This window comes from Rissa tridactyla, chromosome 12 (genome assembly GCF_028500815.1).
Source record: "Rissa tridactyla isolate bRisTri1 chromosome 12, bRisTri1.patW.cur.20221130, whole genome shotgun sequence".
Lineage (NCBI taxonomy): Eukaryota > Metazoa > Chordata > Aves > Charadriiformes > Laridae > Rissa > Rissa tridactyla.
The window spans coordinates 13,003,622-13,029,255 of record NC_071477.1 but is presented as its reverse complement, the minus strand read 5'-3'; the positions used below and the strand labels follow the sequence as shown (position 1 = coordinate 13,029,255).

Here is a 25,634-nt window from a genome sequence, read left to right as displayed (position 1 = left end):
CACACCTCCACCCCCAGACCCGGCTGCCCGCCCCCGCCTCCATGGGCACATCTTTCGGCTCCCACCTTGTTTCGGCAGAGCGCGTGTTCTCAGCTCGCGTGATGGAAATGGGTTAATTTTGCACCGTTTCTGTTTCTCGCGTGTGCCAGATTCCACCATTTCCGATACCGCTGACAATATTTCTTATGTATCTTGTAGGAGCACTACAAGACAATGAGTAAACATTGGATTCAATCTACTCATCCCTTCAGTAAAGATGGTCTATTTGGGTTCAAGGTGTTTTAAATCAAACAGGGGTTGTTCAATGACTGTTGCCAATCCCAGATTTTGTTTCTTACGAGAAGTGGCTTAAATCGCTTAGTTGGCTTCTAAAATTTGTCCACAATGTGTTTTGGAGGAGAAACTCAGAACCAGTGTCTCCTTGGTTGCATGTACCCCTAAATGCAAACTGGGCGTTTCTGTGGTTCATTAGTATTGTTGCTGGTTGTTTCTCTAACACAACCGTGAGTAAGCAGTGCTCCCTTTCAAAAGGAGATCTGGGCGATGGGGAGTGAAGGCTGAAGCTCTTAGGGCTGTGCATGCGAGGTGCAGCAGGTGGGATATGTAAGGTCACCATCTGCTCTGCAAAACCTGCCTGGCCAAATCACAGCAGGGAGGGCTCAGGATGCCACGGCCGCCTTCGCCGGGAGCGTCGGGGCTTTTGTCAGCTGAAGGCAGATTATCGATGGGACCTTAATTCAACCAGGTGCCCAGAGATGTTCGTACGTACAACCAAGTGCTAAATCGCTGGCATTTAACCTTTCCCTTCCCTGTCCTGGCTGCTCGGCTTCCAATGACGTGGAGGTGGCCTTGGATGGCTGCTTATTTACTGATATCCACAGGCTGCCAAATGTCGAAGCCAGAACTTCCTGATCTGAGCCTGATACTTGCTGATATATCGGTGGCTTTTTCTAGCCAGTAACTTCCCAGCTTGGTTGTCCTTGTGATTTTCCCCAGGGGGTGATGACTGCCTGCCATCCGCCCAAGGGGGACCAAAGGATGGAAATGCAGCGATGGCCATGGATATGGGTCGGATGAAGCACTGCAAGCAGCACGTCTGGCTGCCTGCTCGGTGGGATAACGGCATGGAAGGGCTGACGCTACAGCCCAGCCAGCTCCTCACCCCGGGGGGCTTTGGTACTTCAGGGCATGCTCTGAAGCGCAGAGATTGTAGGTTGTCAGGGGGTTTTTTTGGTGGTGGTTTTTTTGGTGTTTTTTTTTTTTGTGTGTGTGTGTATGGTTGGACTCAATGATCTCAAAGGTCCTTTCCAACCATGAAGATTCTATGATTCTGTGACATGGGGTTTCTTGCAAGCAACGTGTTTCTCGCCTGCCTGGCTGCCTTCCAGGTGTGTGCTGCTTCCTACGCTCCCATTAACTGCGTGCTTTGTCCCACTCCAATAACAAGGAACCAGAGAGCATAAATAGCAGCCCAGTGGGGGGCCTCTGGTATCTTCTCCGTAAGAAGCAGCAGCGACCCGGAGTGAAATGTCGTCTGTCTTCCCACCTTGGCTGTGACCACTGACAGAAGAGGCTCTGCCTCGCCGCGGTGCTGTGTTGTGATATCTAATCCAATTCTGCCAAAAGCACGTAAGACGTTATCTTGATCATGCTCCAGAGCTTGCTGGTACCTGGAGGTTTGCAGCATCGCCGTGTTTTCAAATGTATTTTGGGAAAAGAAAGAAAAACAAAAACAACCAAACATAAACCAATCCAAAAAACCCCTAAAACCCAAACCCCCCTCTTCTTTGCAAATGAATATTGGTGGGGAAATGAATATTTTTGGAGGTGAAGCCTTCTTGCAGGGCTAAACCTCACGTGGCTGCTTTGCCCTGATGCAGTTGAAAACGCAGTGGTTGAATGTAGTTTCCAGGCAGGAAGAACTTGGCTGCGGGGTCCGCTTTCTGCCCCTGATCCTGGTCAAGAAAAACTTGAAAGTGGATTAAATCTATTTTTTATTTTTTTTTCCAGATTTAAATTCCTGCCTTTCTGGATTCGGGTCAGCTCAGCTGGTGTAGATTTCTTCCTCCTAGAATCATGGAAAATAGAGGTTGAGAGGGCCTCGGGAGGTCATGTAATCCACCTCCTGCCCCAAGGCGGGATCAACTGTATCTAAAATGCTTGCTAATGAGGTTGGAGTTAGGTGTCTTAGTGTATTTATAGGCATCTCCGCAACACGAAAGCAGATACCTGTGCGAGCGGCCCTGCTTCTTGTTCACTTCTCCATATTTTTCCCACTTGCTTATATTTATCCCCCCTTTATTTTGCTTTGCATGCCATCCTTACGTTTATTGACTGCGAGTTTTCCTACTTCCGTGAAGAGTGCTCTAATTCTTTCTTTAATAGCAGTTGCTATGGCAGCTGCTTCAGGCGGTGCCTTATAACCTCGTGCAGAGCTGCTTTTACATACACTTTCACTGCTTGTTTTTTCCTCTGGAGCCCGGCCAGATCTTTGAGAAACCTTATCACCCACTGCAAACGTCTTAACAAAAAATAAAATTAAAAAAAAAAAAAAATTAAAATCAGATTCTGGCACAGCTCTTAAAAACATCTCCTCAGCCTTGCCTACCCTCTAACCCGTCACCTAAATGATGCTAAATAGGCCAGGAAGCGAACTGTTTAATTCTGTCTGCTGATGCCTTTGTAATCAAGAGCCAAGATGCAATCAAGCACCCTGCGCTCCTTGTAATTCGGGGAACAAGAGCCCATGTGCAGCTCCTAGCGAGCGGATGCAGTTTCCACTGAGGCCCCTGCAATTTGCAACTGCTTATTGCCGAATTTGGCCTCCGGATTCCCCGGATAGCGTGAGGCAGACGGGCTGTAAATGTTACTCCTGTAGGAAACTGGCTGTTGTTGCTCGGTTGTGTTTCTCGTGCTCCGTATACATTTTAGAACAGTTTGCGGCATCTGTCGGTTTGGCCAAGGATGTCAAGCTAGATCTCAGTTCCCTTTTTCCTGGTGGTCTCCTCTGCCCTGCCTGGATTTGCTTTGAAGGTGGCACAATGGAGTGGTCCCTGCCTTGAGTGCAAGAGCACCAAGCTCTGAATTTGTGTAGCGAATTTTCACATTCTCACTTCAATTTGTGTGCCTTTACCTGGGCTGACAAGAGAGAGCCTATTAATAAGGAAAAAACCCACCATAACCAGCCACCAAATGAGAAAAAACACTTTTTTTTTTTTCCTCCTAAAGACTACTGCTGTAATGTTCACCTCTAAAAGGGAAGACTAGAGCAGGAATTAACCTGAAAGTCATTCTCACACCATTCTCACTGGTTGCACCAGCCATGTTTTAACCCAGTTGGCAGCTCATGGTTTCCACAGTAGAGCAGCGTTATCTGCACACAGGTTGTATTTTGTCCTGGGTTACAGCTGCATCTGCCTGGAAACATCCACCCTTTTGAGTGGGTGGGGGAGATTCTGGCGCCTTCAAAGTTATTTCCACTCTGGTCTGATACAGAGCAGCAAAGGTTGGAGATCAAGTGCTGATACTTGCATGCTTCTGGTTGAAATGGTAAGGCTTGAACGTAGTGAGACATGATGGCTTGGTGTAGTCAAAGTCTTTCAAATTGGGGCCTACAGGAAGGATGGGGAGGGACTCTTTATTAGGGAGTGTTATGATAGGACACGGGGTAATGGCGTCAAACTGAAAGAGGGGAGATTTAGATTGGATATCAGGAAGAAATTCTTTATTGTGAGGGTGGTGAGCCCCTGTCCCAGGTTGCCCAGTGAAGCTGTGGCTGCCCCATCCCTGGAGGGGTTCAAGGCCAGGTTGGATGGGGCTTTGAGCAACCTGGTCTGGTGGGAGGTGTCCCTGCCCAGGGCAGGGGGTGGCACTGGATGGTCTTTAATGTCCCTTCCAACCCAAACCATTCTGTGATTCTGTAAGTTACCCAATCTGAAGGATCCCATGGGTAGAAAAGCATGTACTTAAATAAAAGGAAAATTTTACCAGCAGAATATTCTGGAATGAAAACATGAAGTCCTTGGACAGGGATGGAGCAGCTCTGTTGTGCTGAGGTTTCTGCAGGATATCTAGGGTCTGCCCAACGGCTTGGGGCAAGGAAGTCCATACCAGCTCTCAGTCTCTTGGAGCTGGAAAGGAGCAATGCCCCTGCTGTGAAGGACAGCCATTTCACTGCGTAAAGGACGTCGAGAGATGAGCGCTTTCTGCATCTGACCACCAATGCTGGGTTCCATTCTCGTGTGTTGTCACTGGAGACAGGTGAGATCGAAACTGGGATGCTGTGATTAACCCTCTGGAGAGTCTGTCAGCTCTACAGAGACCAGGTTCTGACTTAGAAACCTGGGGCTGGACAACGTATGGCGCTCCTGCAGGGAGCGAGCTTCAACCTACTTAGGAGCTCAGACTCTTTCTGTGACTCTCGAACTTTTCAGACCTGGTTTATTTTTTCACGTCGGATCTTGTCAGTTTGTCTTTAATGAGCAAGGCCAGAGCAGGACTCCTCGGGAACTTAAATGGGACTCTTCTTTTAATTAAAATTTTGGTTTGGTAGCCTGAAATAGTAGGCATTAGAAAGAGCCAGAGCTCCAGTGAAGGAGGACAGTCCCCGTGGATCTGCAGTGACATCCTCCTGGTTTGTCAGGCAGTTGATCACAGGGTTTTCTTTCCTCCTAAAGCTGATGCTGTCAAAACAACGATGCGAGTCCTGAATGTGATATGAAGCTTCAGTCCAGACTGTAACCGGTCCACTTCCAACCTGCTGCTGGATGCTGTGCCAGAATCACAACGTATCTGGGTTGGTAGGTGACAGCAGACCATGGAGGGATGCTGGCAGTCCATTTTGCTTTTATTAGAAGGGCCAGTGAGTTTAAAATTTCATCTTAAAGGGCATCTAAGCAAGATTCCCTGTGTGCTTTCACAGGAAACTTATTCTACCATAACTTTAATCATGTGGTTGTGAAATAGCGATGAACAAGCTGCCGCTCTGCCCCCTGACCCAAATTATTCTCATCGGTGGCAATTTTCCATCACTCCTCAGAGAAAAGAAAATTGTCATTTCAGGACTGGTCAGCATCGAATCTGTAGCAGGGGTTGAAGATTCGGGTTGTCATTGTGTTGTATCACTCAGTGCTCTGACATTTCCCACGTGTTTAGTAACGGGGAATGTTTGCAGCGTTGATCTGTCCAGTTATCCTTAGGGGAACAAGACAACAGGGAATATTTCTTGTTTCACTTACATTCAAAGACTTGTCTTCTAGCTGAAGGGCAATATTTGTTGACTGATTTCCTCCTGTGGAGTGGGACTGACAGCGAGAGGTGGAAGGAGCCGTGCCCGGAGCAAGGCAAGGGTGACGAGACAGAGGTCTGGCCATCTGGCTTTGCTTGATCCTCGTATCAGTCTCTTGGGTTTGAAAGCTTCCAGAAACACGTTGCTCATTCAGCCTTTCTAGACCAAGCTCTGACAGGAGCACATTCGGCTGCCATTAACTGGGGGCTTCTTGTGTATCCCTAAGGATTTTGGCACAGCTCTCTAAACACGTTTGGATATTTTAACTTCTACTGAAGTCAGTTTGGTTTGGTCACCCAATGCATTTGTGCTCCTTAAGAATACAGAGTCCATCTGAAAAATGCTCAGCTCCTTTCTGTTGGATGCTGGTGTAAAGACCACCCAGTTAAGGACTCCTACCCCACACTATTAGAATATACTGACACGGCATTTTGTCCCCCTTGGGGGTTGCCCCGATCAGCACCAGGAGTGCCCAGCAGCAGTGGGAGCATCATCTCGTCTCTTTGCTGTGGGGAGCAGTGGTTCCCTCTGGCAGCCATTACCCAGTTGTGGAAACCAGCCCTGGTGCCATGGGCTCCCCACCCTCCTCCTTCCCCTCCCAGAGGAAGGGGCTGTGGCTTTTCCAGCTGTGGAACAGGAAAGAAACGGGGGATCCTGTTTACCTACCCACTGAGCTGCTCACATCTATTTTAAAACTCCTCCTTACGACACGCTGTTTATTGCTGTGGCACCTTGTTTGCCAGCTCTCCTGTCTCTGCCGTGCCCGCTGGAAGCAGCTCCTCCATGGAGCATCGCCTGCGGAGGTCCTGGGATGTCACAGCTGGGATGCTGGAGAGGGTTTCAAAACCCAGCGGGCCGATTGGAGGGGGTGAGACATGAGGCACCAGCACTGGTTGCTGTGTAACGGGGAGAGGAAAATAACAGCTTTGTCACCCACAGGCCACGGCGTCTTGGGACTTGGGGGGCAAGAGATATTTATTCACACTGCAGAGGGAAAAGTTGGCCTTGCAGTTTTGCCCTGTCCCAAACAGTTTCTGTCTTACATCCTAATAACATCCAACTTGCTGTCAGCCCCTTGGGAGGTCTCAGACCTGTCTGACCTGTTCATGAGCATGGAGGTTTGATGAGACTCAGGCAAAGCCTTGGCTACGTTTATTCTCTCTCACTAAAATACGAGAGAACGTTAGGCACTGGCTGTTTTGTTGCAGAAACCCGTTTGCTCTTGTTGAGAGGTCTGAATTCTCCGCAGCTGCGGTAAAAGCCTGATGGATGGGAGGTCACCTTCCCATGGTGGACAGGAGGTGGCTCTGAAGCAGGAGAAGCAGGAGTGTCTCCTGCACACAGGGCCTGGGAGTGCTCCGTGTGTTCCCGATGCTATGGGAGGTTCTCGCTTCTGCACGAGAGCGACTTGTCTCATCGTTAGAGCTCCGAGGGCTGTTAGCAAAGGGTTTGCTGGTGGAAATGCTTGTGGGGTGGGTGAAGGGAAGGCTGGAGGTCTTGCCAGAGCAGGATACCCCCCACGCAGGAGTGGTGCAGCCTGCCCCTGGCACTGGGACAGCCTCCTGGAGCCATGAAAACCTCTTTAGATTTGGCACCATTGGCAGCGTACAGAGTGATAGTGTAAAATGCTGACTTGTGGGCTCAGGCATTTAACCTGAGCAAAAATGTCACGGGCCGGGGGAAAGCAAACGTGTACATGTGCTTGTGCATCCACCTGGGATGCGCACAGCTCCGGAAACAGCGGGACTGGCAGGAGCGTGCAGGGAAACGGCCAGGGAAGCCTTCTCCAAGCTTTTGGCTCCATCATCACCCCTGCGGAGCAAGTTGTTCCCGTGGGGTTGGGGAGGGTGGGTGTGCGAGGGGCTCTGTGGGGTGTCCCACCGTGCCAGCCTGGCTGCGTCCTGCTCCAAAGGCACTTGCACCAGCTGGCCCCGTAGTCAATGAGAAGCCCCGTAGCCGTGCTGTGCGTGGCAGAGGGTTTTCAGGTAGCAGTTAACAAATGACCAGTGGAGCAGGAGTCCAGGCACCCAGCAAGTTGCCGAGTGGCCACATTTAACTAAAAGTCGCCCTTTGTAAGCGGTGGTGGCAGCTGTGCATAACAGGGAGCTAATCTCGCGGGGGAGAGGATTTGCTGGAGGAGGTGATGGCTCCCAGGTGCCCCGGGTGATGCAGGTACTGGGATCCGTGATCCATATTGGGATTCCCTTGGGAAGGCAGGCATGGTGCCCCTGGGGTGTGCGTGCATTGTGTTTCTGCAAGTCCCGGCGCTGCGAGCATCCCGGGGGGAGCACCCACATGCCCTGCCTTAGTCCCAACGCCGGTTTGTATCAGGGACCACGTAACCACAGCGGCGTGCATCCTCGGAGCGGGATGCCTGAGGACACACGATGCTCCATGAAGGAGCTCCTTCCAGATGGGCACAGCCAGTGATTGAACCAAGTCCCTCCAGCGTGGCCCTTCTGCTGGCTGAACCGGGCTGAGCCAAGAGCCTTGGTCTGGCAACGCGGCTTCGACCTGCCCGTAATGAGGACAAGCTACCGGTGCAGGGAGAACAGCACTGCCAACAGGCAATGAGCATCGCTTACTCTATTTAATTAAATTTTGGGGGGCTTTTTTTTATGGCCTCTTTTTTTTTTTTTTTTTTGTTTGGCAGCTGCTTAACTGGGAAAGTAAGCTGGGGGCAGGGAAGTGTCCTTATTTCAAAGGGTCTACCTGTAAATCTGGGCCAGATCCGCTGGTACACGCTGGCTGCTTTGTGCGACCCTGGTAAGGAAAGCAGCCATAAATGTCACTTGATAGCTGTTCTGCTTTGCTCGATGAATCTGGATCAGTGTCTCTCTCCTTCCTAATAGGGTTAGTTTTCTTTTGATCTACCCCTGTTAGGGGAAACGTAAACTGATTTAGCTGCTCCCAGCCATTTTCCATTTGCCTGATGGCTCTTTCCACAAGGCTGTCTCTGCTCTACCCTAATTACTGTTAAATTGTCTGATTCTGTAGCAGGTGACACTCTGGTATATAACTTCGTAAATCTTAGCCAATATTCACTGGGAATCTTTTGCCAGATGTTTTGTTTCATTTTTGGACAGATTAGTTTTAAATTGGCAAATGCACTAGATGTAAGGAGAAGACAATTGCTACTAGCTGTCAAAAAGAAAACACTAATTATCAATCATGTTTTATTGAGCCTCTGTTGAACTGATTTGCTGTAGAAAACATCATTTTCTTGTACTCTGTCTTCAGGAAATCGGATTTTTGTGGGTTCTGCTCTCCCAATAATGGTGATGTATGCTAGAGCGTGGAAGAGAGGAAAAACTAGCTCAGGGTTAAAATCTGTGACACCCTGGAATCTAAATCACCTGTTTCCAGGAGCACAAAACCATTATCCATGCTGGTGTTCCATAAAATCATTGCAGATGCAAGTTCCTCGTCGCTTCTGTGTGTAAACCCTGCCTGTGTGTGTGATTTACGGCCCTTTCCCGGCCGCCGCGGGGTTTAGCGACTGCAGCAGCGGCTTGTTTGTTTGCTCTGAACGGGCCCTGGTCTTGAAAAGGAGCCTGGTGTTACTGTGAGAGAAGATAAGAATAGTTGGGGGGGGAAATTTCCGTGTTCCTGCCCCGCGCCGGGGCTCGGCCGCAGCGCTTCCCGTGACGCAGAGCGGCAGCGAGGCACCCGCGTCCTCTGAAATCACCTGGGTTTCGCAGAGCTGCCGCTACGGTCGTTAAGTTAATTAGGTTTTTAGTGAGTTATCCTCCTCTGTGGCTGGACGCGATGTCTAAAATATCTCTCGCTGTGCTCCTGTTGTTCTTTACGGCGCTCGGCTGTCTGGAAAGGCAGGTGGAGGCGGAGGAGCATCTCCCAAAGGGGCTCCTGTAGCCCCTTCCTGACCCCTAACTGGCTTCGTTTCTCTCCTGCGATAAGTCGAGCAGGGGTCAGCAGTTTTTATCATGCTGTTTTTCTCGTGAAAAGGGAAGCGTTATCTGTGAGGGGAGATACGGTACCCTGGGTGACGTGGACTGGTGGGAGCTGGTGCAGAAACGTGGCCAAATAGGACCTGTCAGTGGGTCTGCGTAGCCTGGCCCCTGTCTCTCGCTGCTGGGTTAGTCCTGGGGGATGGGCTTCCTCAGCAACAAATTCCTCCTTCATTCCAGCAAGAGTACTGGAAAGGAAGGGACTGCCCGCCAGGAAGTTGAGGAAACCTTGTCATTCAAATCTAGTCCACTATCTGAAGAAACTCCTTGATTTAAATACTCTGGGGTGGAGGAAGGAGGGACCAGATGGTTGCAAAGCATCCCAAACCTGCTGGCAATGTGAGGAGCTCTTTATGAGAGCTCCTGCTTCTCCCACGGTTCCTTGAAGAAGCTCTTTCTAATGCTCTTGGGTTCTTACTGTGGATTAGAAATCCGAGGGAGGGTTTTCACGTCTTGCCCAGCTGCCCTGGGGCTCCCGTCTGTCTGAGCTCCCATCTGCCTGGGGCTCTCCTGACTGGTGCTGGGGTGGAGGAGGTGGCATTGCCTCACGTCTTGTCCCCTTGCCACGGTGACTCTTCAGATCACAGCTGCCATGATTTGTTCCTCTCTGCCTGCAGCGGGGATGGCCTTGCCTGCACCTCGCCTGCGTGTGCTGAGCGTTCACCTCCGCTTTTATGGCAGTTTCATTTGGTAGACATCCCGGGTGCGTATGTTCTCCTTTTCAGTCTCTTCGATGCTGTTGGTGCATTCCAGGCACAAAACACCTCAAACCAATTTGGTTTGTTGGGGCTGTCTAGAGGAACAGTCCTCTCGGCGGAGTGCGGCTTCAGCAGTGAAGAGGTTAACACGGTCTGTCCCGAAAACTATCCGTGCCTCGTGCCAAGCCTGATTGTCATCTTGCTCCTTTTAGCCCCCGCAGTTGTTCTGTCCCCAGAGCACCGAACGTGGCCATTTGATCTGCGAGGGATGCGTGTTTGTTGGGAACCCGTCCCTTGCTTCCGTGCTCCCAGTGCCCTGTTAGGTGGAAGAGGTCGCGCCAGAGCCTGCTGTTCCTTTTTGTGTTCTTCAACCGAAGGCACGTGGTGATGCATGGAGATCTTGGCCAGCAAAACACGCTCCGTCCCTTAGTAATAGGTTGCACAGATTATCCAACTTGTGCAACCAGGGCCCATTTTAACTTGCGTTTTGCTGGCGATCCCCTTCTTCCCAGGTGTGCTGGATGGAGGAAAGGCAATGGTCCTGTCGGAGTGCGGAGCCAAGCCAGAGGTTATGGCTCTAAGAGCTGGCAGCAGCAGGGCAGGAGAAGCGTGCAGCTTTCACACGCTGCCTTTTCAAAGGAGAACAGCTAGAATTTGGCTCAAGATTTGTAGGTCAGGTTTCCATTATACAACTGAACTGGTTGCAGCTGCTCATGTGAGATCCTGACCTCGTTGGATGCTCCTGGTCTGGTGGGCTCCTTTCCTCAGGAATTACTCTTTATGATGAGATGTAGAGAAATGAAGAGGATTTCTCTGTTGTAGCACTAACTGGGGTGGTAATGGAGGCTTGGAGTAGGATTGGCTTCAGTCTGGGAAATGTGGGAAACATCCCAGAAGCATTTGTTACAAACAGCTGCTTGGAAAGTAGTCAATTTTTTTAAGACTCTGTTTTTTTACAGACAAAGGTAGGACCAAAAACAGTTGAGGAGAGATCTTATAATTGACCACAGACCTAGTAGTGAGGATCAGATCTCCTGCATCTCCCAAAACATGTGCTCTTGGCACAAGTCGCACTGAGCTGTGGATCCCTGCCCGTGTTTGAAGGACAGGACTGCTTGTCTGAGGAAGGTTGTACCCCTGGTTTAGTGAGTGAGAGTGTGACCCTCCCATTTCATTTCACGAGGGATAAAATGGTCCATGGCATCTCCAGGAACCAGAGTGCTTTGATTCCTGTCCTCGCAATGGTCTGTAAGGGCCTGGTCACCTGCTCCCGTCCTTGAAGGACTTGCTCTTGAAAAAGATGCTATGGACCTCTTCTGCTGGGTGTTGGTAAGCAGAAAAAGATGTATTCTTTCACCAAAGTTGCTCAGTTGTACTTGGCGCTGGAGAACCTGAATTTTGTGTTTAGTAGCAGGAAAAAGCAGGGGAGGGCTGGATGTGGCCCAAGTGGTTGCATGGGGCTGCACGTCTTCCCGGTACCGTGCACGAGCCTCAAACCAGCTCCTGGTTCCCCGTGCTGTCACCGGGATCCACCTCTGCAACCTGTAATTAGTGCTGTCAGCAGAGCAGTGTAAGCAGCCACTTAAGCATTAATTACTTTAATGAACTTACTAAGGTGGGTTTAGCTACCAGAGCATTTTGTTGTTACTATAGATTTTAAAGTCAAAATATTGGAGGGTGGAATCGATGGGAGATGACGCAAAGCTCGAGCCTGGCTTTCCTCTTGTCTTAATGTTGCAAGTGTGGGGTTTTTTTAGCTCTTTTCTCCTCCATTGCACGGAAGCAGCCATAGCAGGAGGGCGCGAGGGGGCTCGTCTCTCCCCGACGGCAAATACAGAGGTGTAAGGGACGCAGTGAGCACAGGGCCACCTGCCATTCAAACCCAGACGATGGAAGTCGCCTTTCTTGGGTTGTGACAGCTAAAAGGCGGCCTGTGACGCTTGGGCTCTTGTAGTGTTAAATATGTAATGAAAAACTCCCTGCTGTGAGGGATCTGCTGGTGGGAGAGCTCTCTTATAAGCGAACAGGATGGAATAAAATGCTTCATTAACAAAACCAGGTTTAATACAGAAGTAAGCAGAGTTTTCACCATGGTGGAGAGGACGAATGGTCCTGCCCTTGCTAATGGCGAAACTTAATGGGGAATTTTAACGGCTGTTAATTATTTTGAAAACGGCAGTTTTCTTGGGAAATGCAATATACTTTGGCAAACTGAAGCTTTTCTCCACTGTTGCGGAAAGGAAAACTATAATTCCTCTGAGCTGACTCTTGCTGAAGAGGGTATGGGAGGCATTAGACTTGCAATACTGACGTGGAGACTTGGGCAGGGCCTTTCATCCCGGGACAAGAGATGGTGACAAGAGATCAAAGGGATGAAGGGAGACAAGTGGGATATATTGCTCGCTCTCTGCTGTTGCCTGCAACTCCTTGTTCCCAGCATCAAGGAGTTACGTCTTCAATGTTCAGAGATACTGCTCTGATAAATGGGATGCTTTAAACCCATGTAAGCCCTGTAGGAATTATGTTTTATTTTTTAATTTGGTGGTTTAAACTATGTATTTTGTTAGTATTAATAAGCTCAGCATGTAAATACAAAGCAAAATAAATTTAAAAAAAAAAAAATCACTGTACATGCTGAGACTAAAGTGCTCATCTCAGACGGAGGATGAAACATCAGTGACCTGCTCTGAAGCACCAGGGCAAAGCATGTTCTGCAGAATTTCAGTTCCACTTTACATTAAGTATTCACCAACGAGGCCAGAGACCCCTAGACTGCCCCCGAAGGCTGTTAGAGCAGTCTTGTAAGTGTTGGGAGTCTTGAGCTCCATCCCCGGTGTGAGCTGCGCCTCTGGGTTTGGAGGTTTGGACCCCAGACCTCCTGTGGGGAGCATCCCCGCCCCTCTGCCACGACGGACACCGCTCCTCTGCAGTTTGTCAAAGGGTTTTCGCTCTTTTCCCTCATCTGATCTGAAGGGGTTTTCTGAATTCAAGTCATATTCTGTAGATCAAAGTGCTTTAAGCTGAGTGAGATAGCTTCTGAAAGCGAAGGAGCCACTCGCTGACAACGACCCCGTGTGCAGTTTCTTTCTTTATGGCATCCAAGCACAGGAAGCTCGGTGGAGGAGAGCTGTCAGCAAAAGCCCTCTCGGTTTGTGTTGGCGTGGAGCGGGTGCTTTGGTGTCTGAGGATGTGGCAGGGATCGGTGAAGGCAAAAAGTTGGACCTTTCTTTTTTCTTTCTGAAAAATCTAAATGTTCTCTCAAGCTGCTTCCCCAGCTCCCAGCAACCACAAAGCTATATTTGCATCGTTACTTATCTTCTACTACTTGAGGTGGTGGGAAGCAGAAATCACGTAGAACTTGTGGGAGAAGAAGTTTGAGAGAGTTGTCAACATCGTGTGATGGGGCAGGTGACATAAGTATTATGCGAGGTATATACAAAGTACTTGACAGTCAGGTTAGATCATCCCAGGTTGTATCATTGCGTGCCCACTTGTTTTGACCTAATTTAAAGTCTTTTGTGCAGTCTTTGAGGAGTCATGGAATGGGGTCTCAGACCTTCTTCAATGAAATGAAGAAATGTTAAGGAAATGAACTGTTTGACCACTATTCTTGATAATAATAAAAAAAAAATATTTTTTTTTTTAACTTGGATGCTCAAGATAATGCATCTTAAATTTGGATTGCATGGCTAGCAACCTGCAGCAAGCTTATGCCGTGATCTTCATTGAGCAGGCCATCCTCAACTGGATCAGGCCCAGGGCCCACGAGGTGGACGGTCTCCAGCTTCAGCCCCTGGCTGGGGGGACTAGCGTCCTCTGCACACAGCAGCCATCACACAGACTTCTTTATATACCTTCTGTCAGGCCTGTCTCATTGATTATAGGTATTACCGCAGCCGTGAAAAAACTACATTTCTGCCAAGCTCAGGTGCTAACTTCTGATTCAACTCTTAAACGGTTTCCATGCAGCGCTGAATACCTTTGATGCTCAGGGATAAACTCTCTTGACGTTTCTGCCAAGGCTTTGCTGGTTGCCGAGGGCTGGGAGAGCAGTCCCTGCGGCTCTCTAATCGGCTTGGTTGTGTTGAAAACAACTTTGCAGCACGGAGAGCTGGGGTGCACAGGTGTTTCTTGGAAATGCCCCCGCTTGCTGTGTGGTGGTGGTACAAGGATCTAGGCTGGGTCCCACCAAGGGACAGTGTCCCGCTGGCTGTGGGACTTGGTGGCCCGTGACAGCTGCTTGTTGCCTCTGCGTCACGTGCCCGCATCGGGCTGACACGAGGGTGACGCTCGGCATTGGGGATTGCTTTGGGATTGGAGGTGTTTGACCTGGAGAGCAAACTGAATGCGCCTTTTGTTAATACAAAAGAGCAGTTCTTGACTGTGTGATTTGTCTGTGTGTGGTCGGTGCTGAGATGAAGAGTGAAAGTGGTTTGAAACTCTGGGGGAAAAGCAGGATTTGATCAGGGCTGAAAACTTGCAAACTTCTTGGGCTTGCAGGAGGGGAGGTATGAACGAGGTTGTCCTGGCTGGGTTCCTGGTGAAGATGAGGGATGGTTGTGAAATGTAGACTCGGTGACCAAATGTGCCTCGTTCTCCGTCTTGGTGATGGCATCGTTCCTCATGTGTAATTAAACGAAGCATGCTGCTGCACCACAAGCCCTTTGGATGACCTTGCTCCCCCACCTCTTGCAACTCGCTCTCCTGGCCCAGCCCAGGTCCCCGATGTGGCCAGCAAACAGGTCCGAGCCGAGCGGTGGAGACCCTCCTGAGGGAGCGAAACCAGCCGAGAGCTGCTGCCGAGCCACAGCGTCGGCTTCTCTTTTTCAAATACCCATGGATGGAATTACTTAACTCTACCAAATGCAAGGTTCACCCCAGGGTCTGGGTGCCATCGAAGCTGTTAGTGTTGAGGACGCTTCATCTGCTTTGCCCAGTTCTTGGCTGAACAACTGGGAGGACGGGGGAGAGGAATGGAGTTTTCTTGTGCTTAAAGGGCAGAGCTGGGTCCTGGGACTCAAGGGCACTGTCACAGCTGTGCCGTGGACTGTCACTGTGACCTTGGCAAAGAAACCTGAGCCTCCAGAGTCTTGGTCTAACTCGCGCTGAGATGTCACATCTGTGAAACGAGGCAAATTCTGATTGTAAAATCCTGGGAGACAGCCTGGAGCTTGCTCTGCTAACGGCGGTGGCGCTTTCGGGGATCTCTGGATGAAAGGCTCTCTTGAAATTCAAATCTCTGAGTCGTGTAAAAATTGCTGCTGAATAATTACAGGTTGCAAAAACAGAAGGGCTGCTGAGGATCAGCCGGTGCTTCTTTGGTAAAGTTCAGGTTGCTGCTAGACTTGCCTGAAAGATTTCTTTCCGTAGCGTTTGCTTTTTAAAAGGAAACCACAATCTCTTTTCATGTGACCAAAAAAAAAAGCAAGGGGAGAACTTTCTGTGTGTGCGGACATTTCCCTTCCAGCACTGCTCAGCGTTTCCAGTAAGAAAGGGCGCTGGTGAGCTGGGGGGGTGATGTTTTAGCAGATTACACTTTAACTCCTGGTGTTCCACCTGCGGTTTCCCGTGCGGGAGATGGTGTGGGACACATCTGGGCTGGCGGTGACCTGGGGGCTGGCACCGGCTCCTGCCGCTGCCCCGTGGCACCAGGCTGGTTTTGAGAGGGCTGAGTGGCAGAACGTGTCCCACCTTCTGCCTCACACAGGCGTTCAGACCGTGGCTACGTGGCACCCTGTTTCAGGACTGCGGTGACCCGTGGGAGCAGAGCTGAGGATGTGGTTTGGTCCTGCATCTTTTAAAGATTTTCCTCCCCAACGTACTCATCCTAAACTAAAGGGAGATAAAATTGGAGGGGTGGGGGGGAAAACCCAAACATGCAGATCAAAGTCAGAGTGGATGCTGCTGAGGGTGGAGAAGGTACCGAAACACCCAGAGCGGTTGGAGCTTCTCTGAAGACCAGGACAAGGATAGAGATGCACAAAAGGGTCTCTGGAGTGGGGCAGGCTGAGGGGCAGAGAAGGGGAGAACTCCTGGGCTGCAGCCAGCAGGCTGTCACTGCGGGGAATGGTTTGGAATTCATTCAGGGCAGCTTGAAAAGCAGATAAATATTTCCCCACCCCTCCACCAAAACCTCTTTTCCGTTACTCTAAATAGAAAGTTTCCTGTTTTATAATTGAGACTCTTAAAAACATTCGTGTGGTTCAGGTCAACGTACAGCTGCTTAGCTGAGGCCATGGGATGTCTGAAACACGAGCTGGGGCAGAGGCTGTTGACTCTGGAACCTAATAACACTTTCAAATGGCAATATGAACTATTTCCTGCTATACAGAGCGTATTAGAGTATCCTCTTGCAAATATGGGCAGGCTGGCTCCGCGTGGAGCTTGGGGGGGTATCGCAATTCTGCTCCTCGGGCACTGGTCGCATATTATTATTGTGTTAATGCAAATGGGGAAGCTCTTCATGTACTCGGAGAGCTGCAAAAGTTTACCTCCTGATACCATTGCTCCTTTTTATCTGAACACTTCTTAAGCTGTAATTTCTATTAAAGCCAATTATTTTGGTTTTTTGCTGCATTTCCTTTTTGGTGCCCTGAAAGATTTATTTCCTAGCGGGCTTAATATAAACATCACAGGTGATGCCTGCTGCAAGTCTCAGTAGGCAGGTTTTGGTCCAGTACATCAAAAGTAGTTTTTGAACAGGTATGTAAGTGGGATCCTCTGTACTACTCAGATAAAAGGCTTTGATGTTGTGTTGTCTGAATGGATTTGCCTGTGTTGTCAGGACTTCCAAGAAGAGCTTTTTGTAGAAAGAAAGCTGGAAGTAGCCAGAGCACTAGGAGAACAGCAGGTCCTGGTCGAGGATTTACTGACTTTGTAGGTGCTCTTTGTCGACCTCTGCCTGAAGCATGAAGGGAAGCGAGTGGAGCGATAGGACAAGGGGGAACGGTTTTAAATTGAGAGAGGGGAGATATACATTAGATACCAGGAAGAAATTCTTTCCTGTGAGGGTGGTGAGCCCCTGGCCCGGGTTACCCAGAGAAGCTGTGGCTGCCCCATCCCTGGGGGTGTTCAAGGCCAGGCTGGATGGGGCTTGGAGCAACCTGGCCTGGTGGGAGGTGTCCCTGCCCAGGGTAGGGGGCTGGAACTAGATGGTCTTTAAGGTCCTTTCTAACCCAAACCATTCTACGATTCTCTGTGTTGCTCGCCTGCTTGCACCCACCCAACCCAACATTTCAGGTGCTAACTCAAGAGACGGGGGATGCAGGTTCCTATCGAACCGCTGCTGGAGGACGTGGCTGTCCCTCGTCTCTCGCTTCCCCTTGGTGTTCCCTGCTCAGGTTGCTGGATCCGACCGCAACGGGATGATTCCCTCTGCTTGTTGGCAGTGCCTTCTGCTGATCACCATCGCACCCTATAAGCCAGCACTGCTCTGCGCATCGCTACGGCTTCTGAGTTGGGAAACTTGGCCTGGGTCTCCTCGGTCCATACCTCCACAAGTCAGGCTTAAATAATTATTTTTTTTTTAGTACTCTTTAAATACCTAGTCCAAAATGCCTTTTAGAGAGAGAAGGGGCTCTTTGGCAGCCCAGGTGTCACTGTCGCAATGATAGCGGGGAATCCACTTTCCTGGCTCCCTGCCCACAGAAATCCTGCTGAAGGCAGCTGAGCCCGAAGGTTATATAAAACACTTATCCCTTTTAAAGCCCGTCATCTGTTTAAAAACCATACCCAAATGATTTCGTTATTTATTCCAATAACAGATTGAGGAATGGGAAACCAAGAAAGTAATCTCTGACTTTAGTTTTCCATTATGTATTTGGTATCTCCTGCGTGGACCAATTTCACTGTTAGTCTGAGTAGGAGGAGAGGATGAGGATGCATTTGAACATGATGCTACATCCTTAGGAAAGCTTTTCAGATGGCGGCATCCTCTAATTTTTATTTTCCCTATTGAAATGAGTTTGGCTTTGTTGCTGCTGTGCCCTTTGAGCGATGCTGGTTGCAGAGGGGTAACTTGCACACTGTTACTCATCTGAGTAATCCCCAGCGGATGGCAGCCGTTAAAGAAAGATGCTTTAGCATCGCTAGCGCTAAGTGGATTATTGGAGCCTGAAGTCCTATCGATGCAGACCAAGAGAACTGCGGGATGCAGGAGGGTTTGGGTGCCTGGCTGTGGCCCGTTCATCCAAGACGCAGCTGTAGGTGACTGTCCCCTTATAGTGTTCTTCTTGGCGCTCTGGTACTACAAAGATGGATCGGGGTCCAAGCATAAAGCAAAAATTGATTGAAATAGACACAAAGAGGGAGAAAAAAAGAATTGGACCCTGTGCATTAACTAAATGTGTGAGCTGTTGACAGCTCTCACTTGCTGTCAGAATAAAACCTGCGTATGAACTGCGCCCCAAGCTCTGCCGTGGGAAGCGTGCTCCCTGGGGCTAAGGAAGGGGATGCCCTCTTAAGCCAGAAGCATCAAAATCAGAAATAGGTTTTCCTGGAGAGAAGCAGCACCTGGGCTGAGTGTAGCTGCATGAAATGTCCCTGCCCCTGTGAATGTGGCACAAAGCGGATGGGGCTCTGCTGGCCTCTTCCCAAACTTCACAGGTTTTGTGGGTGTATGAGAAGGAATGTGTGTGCCCAGCCATAAAACTAGGTGGGAAGTGTCTTAGCGGGCTTTGAACCTTCCCGAGAAAGCTTGGCGATCAGTCATGATGGGATGTCTCAGTTGCTAGCTCAGCAGGCAAACTGGGCCATATTTATTTTTAGCTGTACTAAATGTCTGAAGCCGTCTGAGTTCGGGGGGGCGGGTGGGTTCTATGTGGTGGTTTTTTTGTCTTTCGAAAAGCTTTAGGGAGCTGCAGAGTTGATCAATGGACCAACATGGGCTATCAGTTGTGTGTTGCAGGAGGATAAGGCTGAGTAAGTTCATCCTGTCATTGCTCAGGGTTTAGATACGCTCTTAAATGTGGCTAGTATAGTATGCTGTGTTAAGAAGCTGGATGCTTCGCCGGCAGAGCGCTCGTCGCTTCAATGCTGTTTTCCTGGCAACGTTTCTCCTGTGTAATAAATACCCCTGCAAAACCATAGCAGTAAGAGGTGAGCCCATCCGTCGGACCGAGCCTGGCAGGCTGGGGGTCGGTCCTTCTAGACCTTTGCCACCGCACCTCAGTGGCACAGGCACCACCGGCATCTTGCTACAGGTAACGCTGGGAGGAGTTTCTTCTGCTCCACTGTGGTTTTGGCTCCAGCTATGGTTGGGTGGAAGTGACTTCTAGCAACGTGTAAAAGCGTGCATCTTAATCCAAGTGAAACTTCATTTTATTCAGTGAAATCAGGTGTAAACAGACAAGAATTATTCTACCACCGTGGAGACCTCAGTGCAATAGTAGCTTCTAAAGGCAGCCTGAGAACCAGAAAGTGAACTAGAAGAGTTTAAATATTTTCAAAAAGAAATCGTTGAGTGCAAAGGATCAAGATAAACCTGGATTTTTAAAAACTAATGGCCTGTGTGTGTCTGTAAACTCGGAGCACACAGGTAAGCCTGCCTGCCAGTACGGACAGTTTGCCAGTGTATATATTTTGGGAGGAATCGGGGTCTCCTATCAGAAGGGTGTTTGGGGTCCCCCCGCCCCTGGAATCCGTATCAGTTTCAGTTGGCTTTTTCTCTCATGAGTTATTAATACATGAGGTATGCAAAAGCTGGGTGTAGATGGGAGTGTAATAGTATCCAGAGTTTTATGGTGTAGCTTATTGACTTAGGGGGAACTGCCCTGACAAAGGCATTTTTTCCTCCATGGAAAAGTCTTCATCTGGTTTAGGAACTCTTCTGGAAAAGCTGCTTCTAGCGTAAACTCAGTGGGAAGTAACGTCGATGAAAAATAATAGCGCTGTAATATCTCTTCAGGTGAGAGAGACGATTACCCCACATTGAATTTTCCTTAGAGGGCCTTTGCAGTGTTGTGGGGTTTATTGTCGTTCCCCTGATTTATGGCTTTTGGGGAGAATAAGCGAGGTTGGACATGCTTGGGAGGAGAAGGAGCTCCTGAGAAGTGGGTTTGTTGTGTTCGGGGAGGAGAATCTGTCTGAGGCTGCCCTAGGACATGTGATGGAGGGTGACTTAAAACCTAGGATGTATTTTCACAGCTGCTGAGGGAGCTTTTTCCATTTAACACAGCACAGATGTGAATGATAAAATATAAATTGAAGATTAATGTACACCATCTTGGCGCGTGAGAGGTTCAATTATAGGCAGAGCAAGCAGAATAATGGAAAATACATTTGAGTGATTGTTCAGTTAATATAATTTGCAATGAATTATTCACAACAATTTGTTCACCCTGCTCTTATTGTAATCATTTTCATTCCTTCCTTTGGTATGCGTTTGAAACCGCTTCCCACAACTTGTGCTTGACAGGTAATAAAGTATATCCACGCATCCAGCCCCTTCTCCCCACCTGCCCCCCCCCGCCTACGGGCGAAGGAGGACAGATTTTAAGGAGCTCAGCACTGGAGGCACGGAGCTCTCTTTAAGAAGGTAAGCATTAAAGAGGAGGCTGCCGCCTGCTGAACCTGCCAAAGTGACCCACAAAAGCCCATTCTCTGGGCTCGGAGTGACCTGAGCTCGCAGAGGGGCTTGCAGAGGACCCATTTCCATGCTCTCCCTCGTGCTTATGGGGGGGATCTTCCTCTCACGAGGGGTCTGCTGAGGCTTGAGCCAACAGAAGGCGATCAGCTGGCGTCGGGTGGTTAATCTGTGTCCTTGTGAGCTGAAGCGTGCACTTTCCTACTTGTGCGGCATCATTCCTGCCTGGAGGTGGGAGGAGAAGGTGTTGCAGCGAGGCATGTGGCGCCGGCAGGCTTGAAGAGAAGCTTTTTACTTGCTCAGGTCCCTGTCCCTTATGTCACGCATTAAGCAGTGGAGCGGGTTGGTGGCAATGCCACAGCCCTGGAGCTGAAGGTTGTGCCGTTGTGTGTCGTCCCCCCCCGACCCTTTCCTATTCTTCAGGCACTGGCAAACCGACAAATGCACATTTCTCCTGAAGTTTGTCAGAAAGGAGGACTTGTTCTTCCCAGCCATGTGGGAGGGGCTGTTCCTGGGTAGCGGGCATGGGGAAGATCATAGAATCACAGAATGGTTCGGCTTAGGAGGGAGCTTAAAGATCATCTTGTCCAACCCCCTGCCCTGGGCAGGGACACCTCCCACCAGACCACATTACTCAAAGCCCCGTCCAACCTGGCCTTGAACACCTCCAGGGATGGGGCAGCCACAGCTTATCTGGGCCACCTGGACCAGTGTCTCATCGCCCTCACAGGAAAGAACTTTTTCCTAATATCTAATCTAAATCTCCCCTCTTTCAGTTTAAAACCATTACCCCGTGTCCTATCATTACACTCCCTGATCAAGAGTCCTTCCCCAGCTTTCCCGTAGGCCCCCTTTAGGTACCGGAAGGCTGTCCATGTCCAGGAGGATGTCCACATCCTCCCTCCACATCCCTCTGCAGCTCTGCCCGCAGGGAGCCGGGGGTGATGAAGCTGCTCTTTGTCGCCCCGTGCCCCGCTGCTGGGGGTGCTGGTAGGAATCGGGGCTGCGTTCTGCTATGAGCTTGGTGGGACACTGGGTAAATCCCCTCGTATGTAATAGGAAACTGCAGTTCTTGGAGATTTCTGCCTAGCTGTTGGGATCTGTTGTCTGGAGCATGAGGAATCCCAAAGGCAACATCCCTCTGGCTTCAGAGAAAAGAGGCAGGACTCGTTGCTGCCCAGCCCTGCGCTCCCCTGCCGAACCCTGAGGTGCAAATTCAGCTTAGGACTGGTTGGAAAGGAGTTTGATGTCTTCTTCAATGTTTGCCTGGACTCATTGTTCCCACATCCCTATCTGGCTTCATTACCTGGCTTTTCTGTGCTCTTTTCTGGTGTCTTGTGATTGTTGGTCTTCAGCGTGTTGGGAGATACTGTGAAATGTTTTGAGGGCTGTGGTGAGCCGGTCCCGAGGGCAGAGGGGAGCCAAGGGGAGGTACGCTGTGCGCATGAGGGCTGCTGCAGGGGTTAGTGGAGAATTCAAAGCTGCTTTAGGGTGAGATAAGTCCTTCTCTGAATCTTAACCCTTCAAGGACTCTTACAAGCTCGGTCAAGCCACGATCGCAGAGCCTTCAATGCAAAACCCCCCATACTCCATAACAAGCTGGGATTTATGCTACTGCTTCTTCCCATGGAGGGCCAGCGCTTCTGAGGTTAATCTGCCAGCATCGACTTGTCCAAATCTCCATAATCAGGCAAAACATGATTATGGAGCTGCAAGTCATTAGGGCACAATGGCTCTTAAATGACTGAGATTGAATTAAAACCCTAATGGCAGAGCATCCAAAGTAAATAAGAGACAACCAGATCCGCTGGCGAATGACTCGCCTATCGCTCAGCTTGGATTAGGAGAGCAGGAGCTTGGGGCTGGCCAGAAACAGTAGAAGCGCGGTGATTAAATTGGATATACTGGCTGGGGCTCAGCGCTGTTATTACTGTCAAGCATGCAAGTGTCGGGGGTGTGAGCTGAGTGTAGGCGTGGGCTTCCTGCGCCGGCCTTTGAGCTGGAAAAAACTCCCCCTTTGGACTCGCCGCGGTGGGGGATGAGTTTTGGTCTTTGTTGTGTTCTGCTTTTTTGTATCAGTTTCATCGGGGAGGTGTCAATGCCTTGAAATTATTTCCAGCAAATGTAAATTCCAGCATTCATTTTGGGTCGGGTGAAACAATCCTGTGCTAGAAAGTGTTCCATTTCACTTCTGTCTGGTTTTGCCTTCCTTTTTGATACCATCAGGCCGGTGGCTTCCAAACAAAATTTCGCTTTGGTTTCGATTTGCTTTTCTTGTGAGTGCATTTTCCAGATCTTTTGAACAACACTTCATAAATCAACATTGTTGTCGTCATGGACATGTTTTCCATGTTCTGCTTTGGATGCCAGAAGTGCTCTGTGCCCAGGGGCAGCCCTGATGTGCCAGGGAAGCAGCTCCCTCCGGACAATGGGACAGCCATCCGTCGGGAGCAGAGCCCGCAGGGTGCTTTGGGAGTGACCAGCCTTGCGGTCGTTTTGATTGCCAGCTCTGAAGATGGTTATTGCCCTTCTAGCTTTGTTATCGTTCCTTATTTTGCAGTTCTGGTTACGCTTAGTGGTTGCATCCTTGACAACAAATAAGATGGGACTTGAATATCTGTTGCTACCCTGGCCCCGGGGAGATGGTTATGAACCTTGGGCTTGTGCCTGCGTTGTCAGTGACATTTGAGGTGGGAAAAGCATGAGGTAGTGAAATCTCCGGAGAAAAAGCAGGGAATGAGCAAGTAAACAACAGAAGATGGGTATAGATCATCAAGATCTGTCAGCAGTGTTGAAGAGTTCCTGGTGTTGCTATTAATTTACTTCCTCTGCCAGACTTATTGCCCCGTGCAAGATCTGCATCTCAGAGCAAACTTTATCTTTTACCTAGGGGCTTATGGCTTTTCATCCGTTTCAGAAATTTGCATTTTAATGGAATAAATCTTATCCGTTCCCTCCAAAGCAGTAATAAAAAAAAAAAATAAAGCCTCTGGGAAGCTTTCTTCAAATACCCAACAGCTCATGTGAAGTGTCCAAAGCAATACTGGTGTATTTTTGATGCACCGGCCCCCTGAATGTGTTTGACTTCTCATCCCAGATTGATAACTTCTTGAGGCAAGAGCTCATCCCCTGCACAGCGAGATCTCTCTTACGGTTTTACATCAGGACCCCAAAATCCCCGATTGCTGTTGCGCTCTCCTGGGCCGTGGCGTGCAGAGGTTGCACTCAGGTGTTGCAAAGCGCAGGATAAAAATGTGGATTGTTCCAGCACAGCCGAAAATGATAGCTCTAATAGCAAAGCCTCCTTTGGAAGGAAGTTGGGGGAAAATTGTATGCTGGTGCTCTCTGCTGGATAAAACCAAGAAGGCTTTTTCCTCGCCAGCACTGCGGTGACTGCGGGTTCACCCCAAGTGTTGGGCTCTTGGCCGTGGGGTCTCCTGCAGCTCTGCCCGTGCCGGGACACCCTGACGGTGCCAGTTGCCTTTGGCTTGAAGCGGCCAGGGCTAGCTGAGAGCAAGGGATGCGTCAGGATCGCTGATCTGACTCCTTTCCTCCTGTCTCCTTCCCTTACAGTGTGTTACTTGCTGAAGAGCAACATCAGCCCAGACCTGTGCAATGAGGATGGATTAACTGCACTGCATCAGGTGAGGCGGGGGAGGAGGTCACCGCTCCCTGCCGCTCCGTGTCTGCCCCCTGCTCTCAGCAGACCTGCCGGCAGAACGGAGAAAGCTCTTGATATTTCATTTTGTTGCTCAGTTAAAGCTGTGAAACGTCACCATGCTTTGCTGGCGATCCTGTTTCTTGGGGAGCAAACTGAGATCAGACCCTTCTCTGGTTGTATCCCAGACTTCGTCCAGTGATAATAAGAGCTGGGGCTGGGTTTTCTCCCACCCTTTAATCTTTGGGAACATCTCTCCCACCCTTTAATCTTTGCAGGGCTGGGCTGGAAATTCTTAAAGCGGATTAACTCAAATTTAGAGACTTTGGCAACACACGAGTTTTGAAACTGGTTTAAATTAATGATGCACGGGATGTTTGGAGAGCCTGCTGCTGCTCTCAGTGGGCTCAGGGACTTCTAAAAATCTGTATGAGATGGCAGCAGCCGATCACCGGTAAAATACAGACTTGCCGTAGCGGTGTGTAAGTCTGTGTCCTTCCTCAGAGCCTCTGCGCGAGTGCCACGAGGGTTTTTGTATTCTTCTTCCTAAGGCCCTCATCCCCCCCGCCTCCTCGTGAGCACTGATTTTCAGTGGGAGAGCGTGAGGAGAGCCAGCCCGCAGAAGGCCCGCGGGACTCGCCCTGCCCGGCAGCTGCCACCCCCGTGGCCACAACACAGTGGCACGCTTGTCACACTCGCTCCGCGGGCGGAATGGGGACTCGTGGTGTTCTCCCCATTAGTCCCTGCTCTAAATGCTCCCGTTGACTTGGGATTTTGGATTCTTCTGCAAGTTCACCGGCTCTCTTCAAAGCTGGCTGGATTAAAAATTGAACAAGCTGGATTTGCTTAAAAATGCAAACTGGCTTCTAAAAGAATAAAAGGCCCCCACCGCCACCTCTCCAAAGAGCTGTTACTCTGCACATGGAGGAATCCTGGCAGCCTCATTGCTTTCCCCACTAGCTGTTGAAGCCATGGAGAATCCCACCTTGGCCACTGAAGGATCACTTATTGTAAAAGTGCCTTTGGGAGCTGAGGTAGGATCTTTGAATCCTTTAGAATTAATTCTAACCCCTGAGCAGAGAGAAGCTCCGAAGTGAACTCTCTTGCCCATTAGCTTCCAGTGAAGGATGCAGTTACACTTCTGTGATAGCTCGGCTTGTGACAGGCATGGTTTTAACCTCATTTCCATATACAAATAGTAAACAGAAATAGAAATACATAGAGGGCCCTTGTCACTCAGCTGCTAAACTGCTTTCTGTGGGCTGTAATTCAGCCCCGTTACAAGCCCCTGCTGCAGTGCTGAGCTGCGAGTCTCCTGCGTGGGTGTGCAGAAATGTGTAGATCACGAGCAGGCTTCTTGCACAAGAATGAATCTTATTTCAGTTCCTATATTCATGCCAAGAAGTGAACGCGAGGTGGATCAAAGAGTGAGTTCCACCTT

The 25,634-nt window shown here is 49.7% G+C and overlaps 1 protein-coding gene across 5 annotated transcripts in view; it reads left to right on the top strand.

The window, feature by feature from the left end:
* Positions 1–25,634, top strand: part of PPP1R16B (protein phosphatase 1 regulatory subunit 16B) — a 62,898-nt gene that overhangs the window by 25,888 nt on the left and 11,376 nt on the right. For all 5 annotated transcript variants that reach the window (XM_054218660.1, XM_054218659.1, XM_054218662.1 and 2 more), the window contains exon 3: positions 24,109–24,179. In XM_054218660.1, the coding sequence (XP_054074635.1) occupies positions 24,109–24,179 (71 nt within the window). The remainder of the gene's footprint in view (positions 1–24,108; positions 24,180–25,634) is intronic.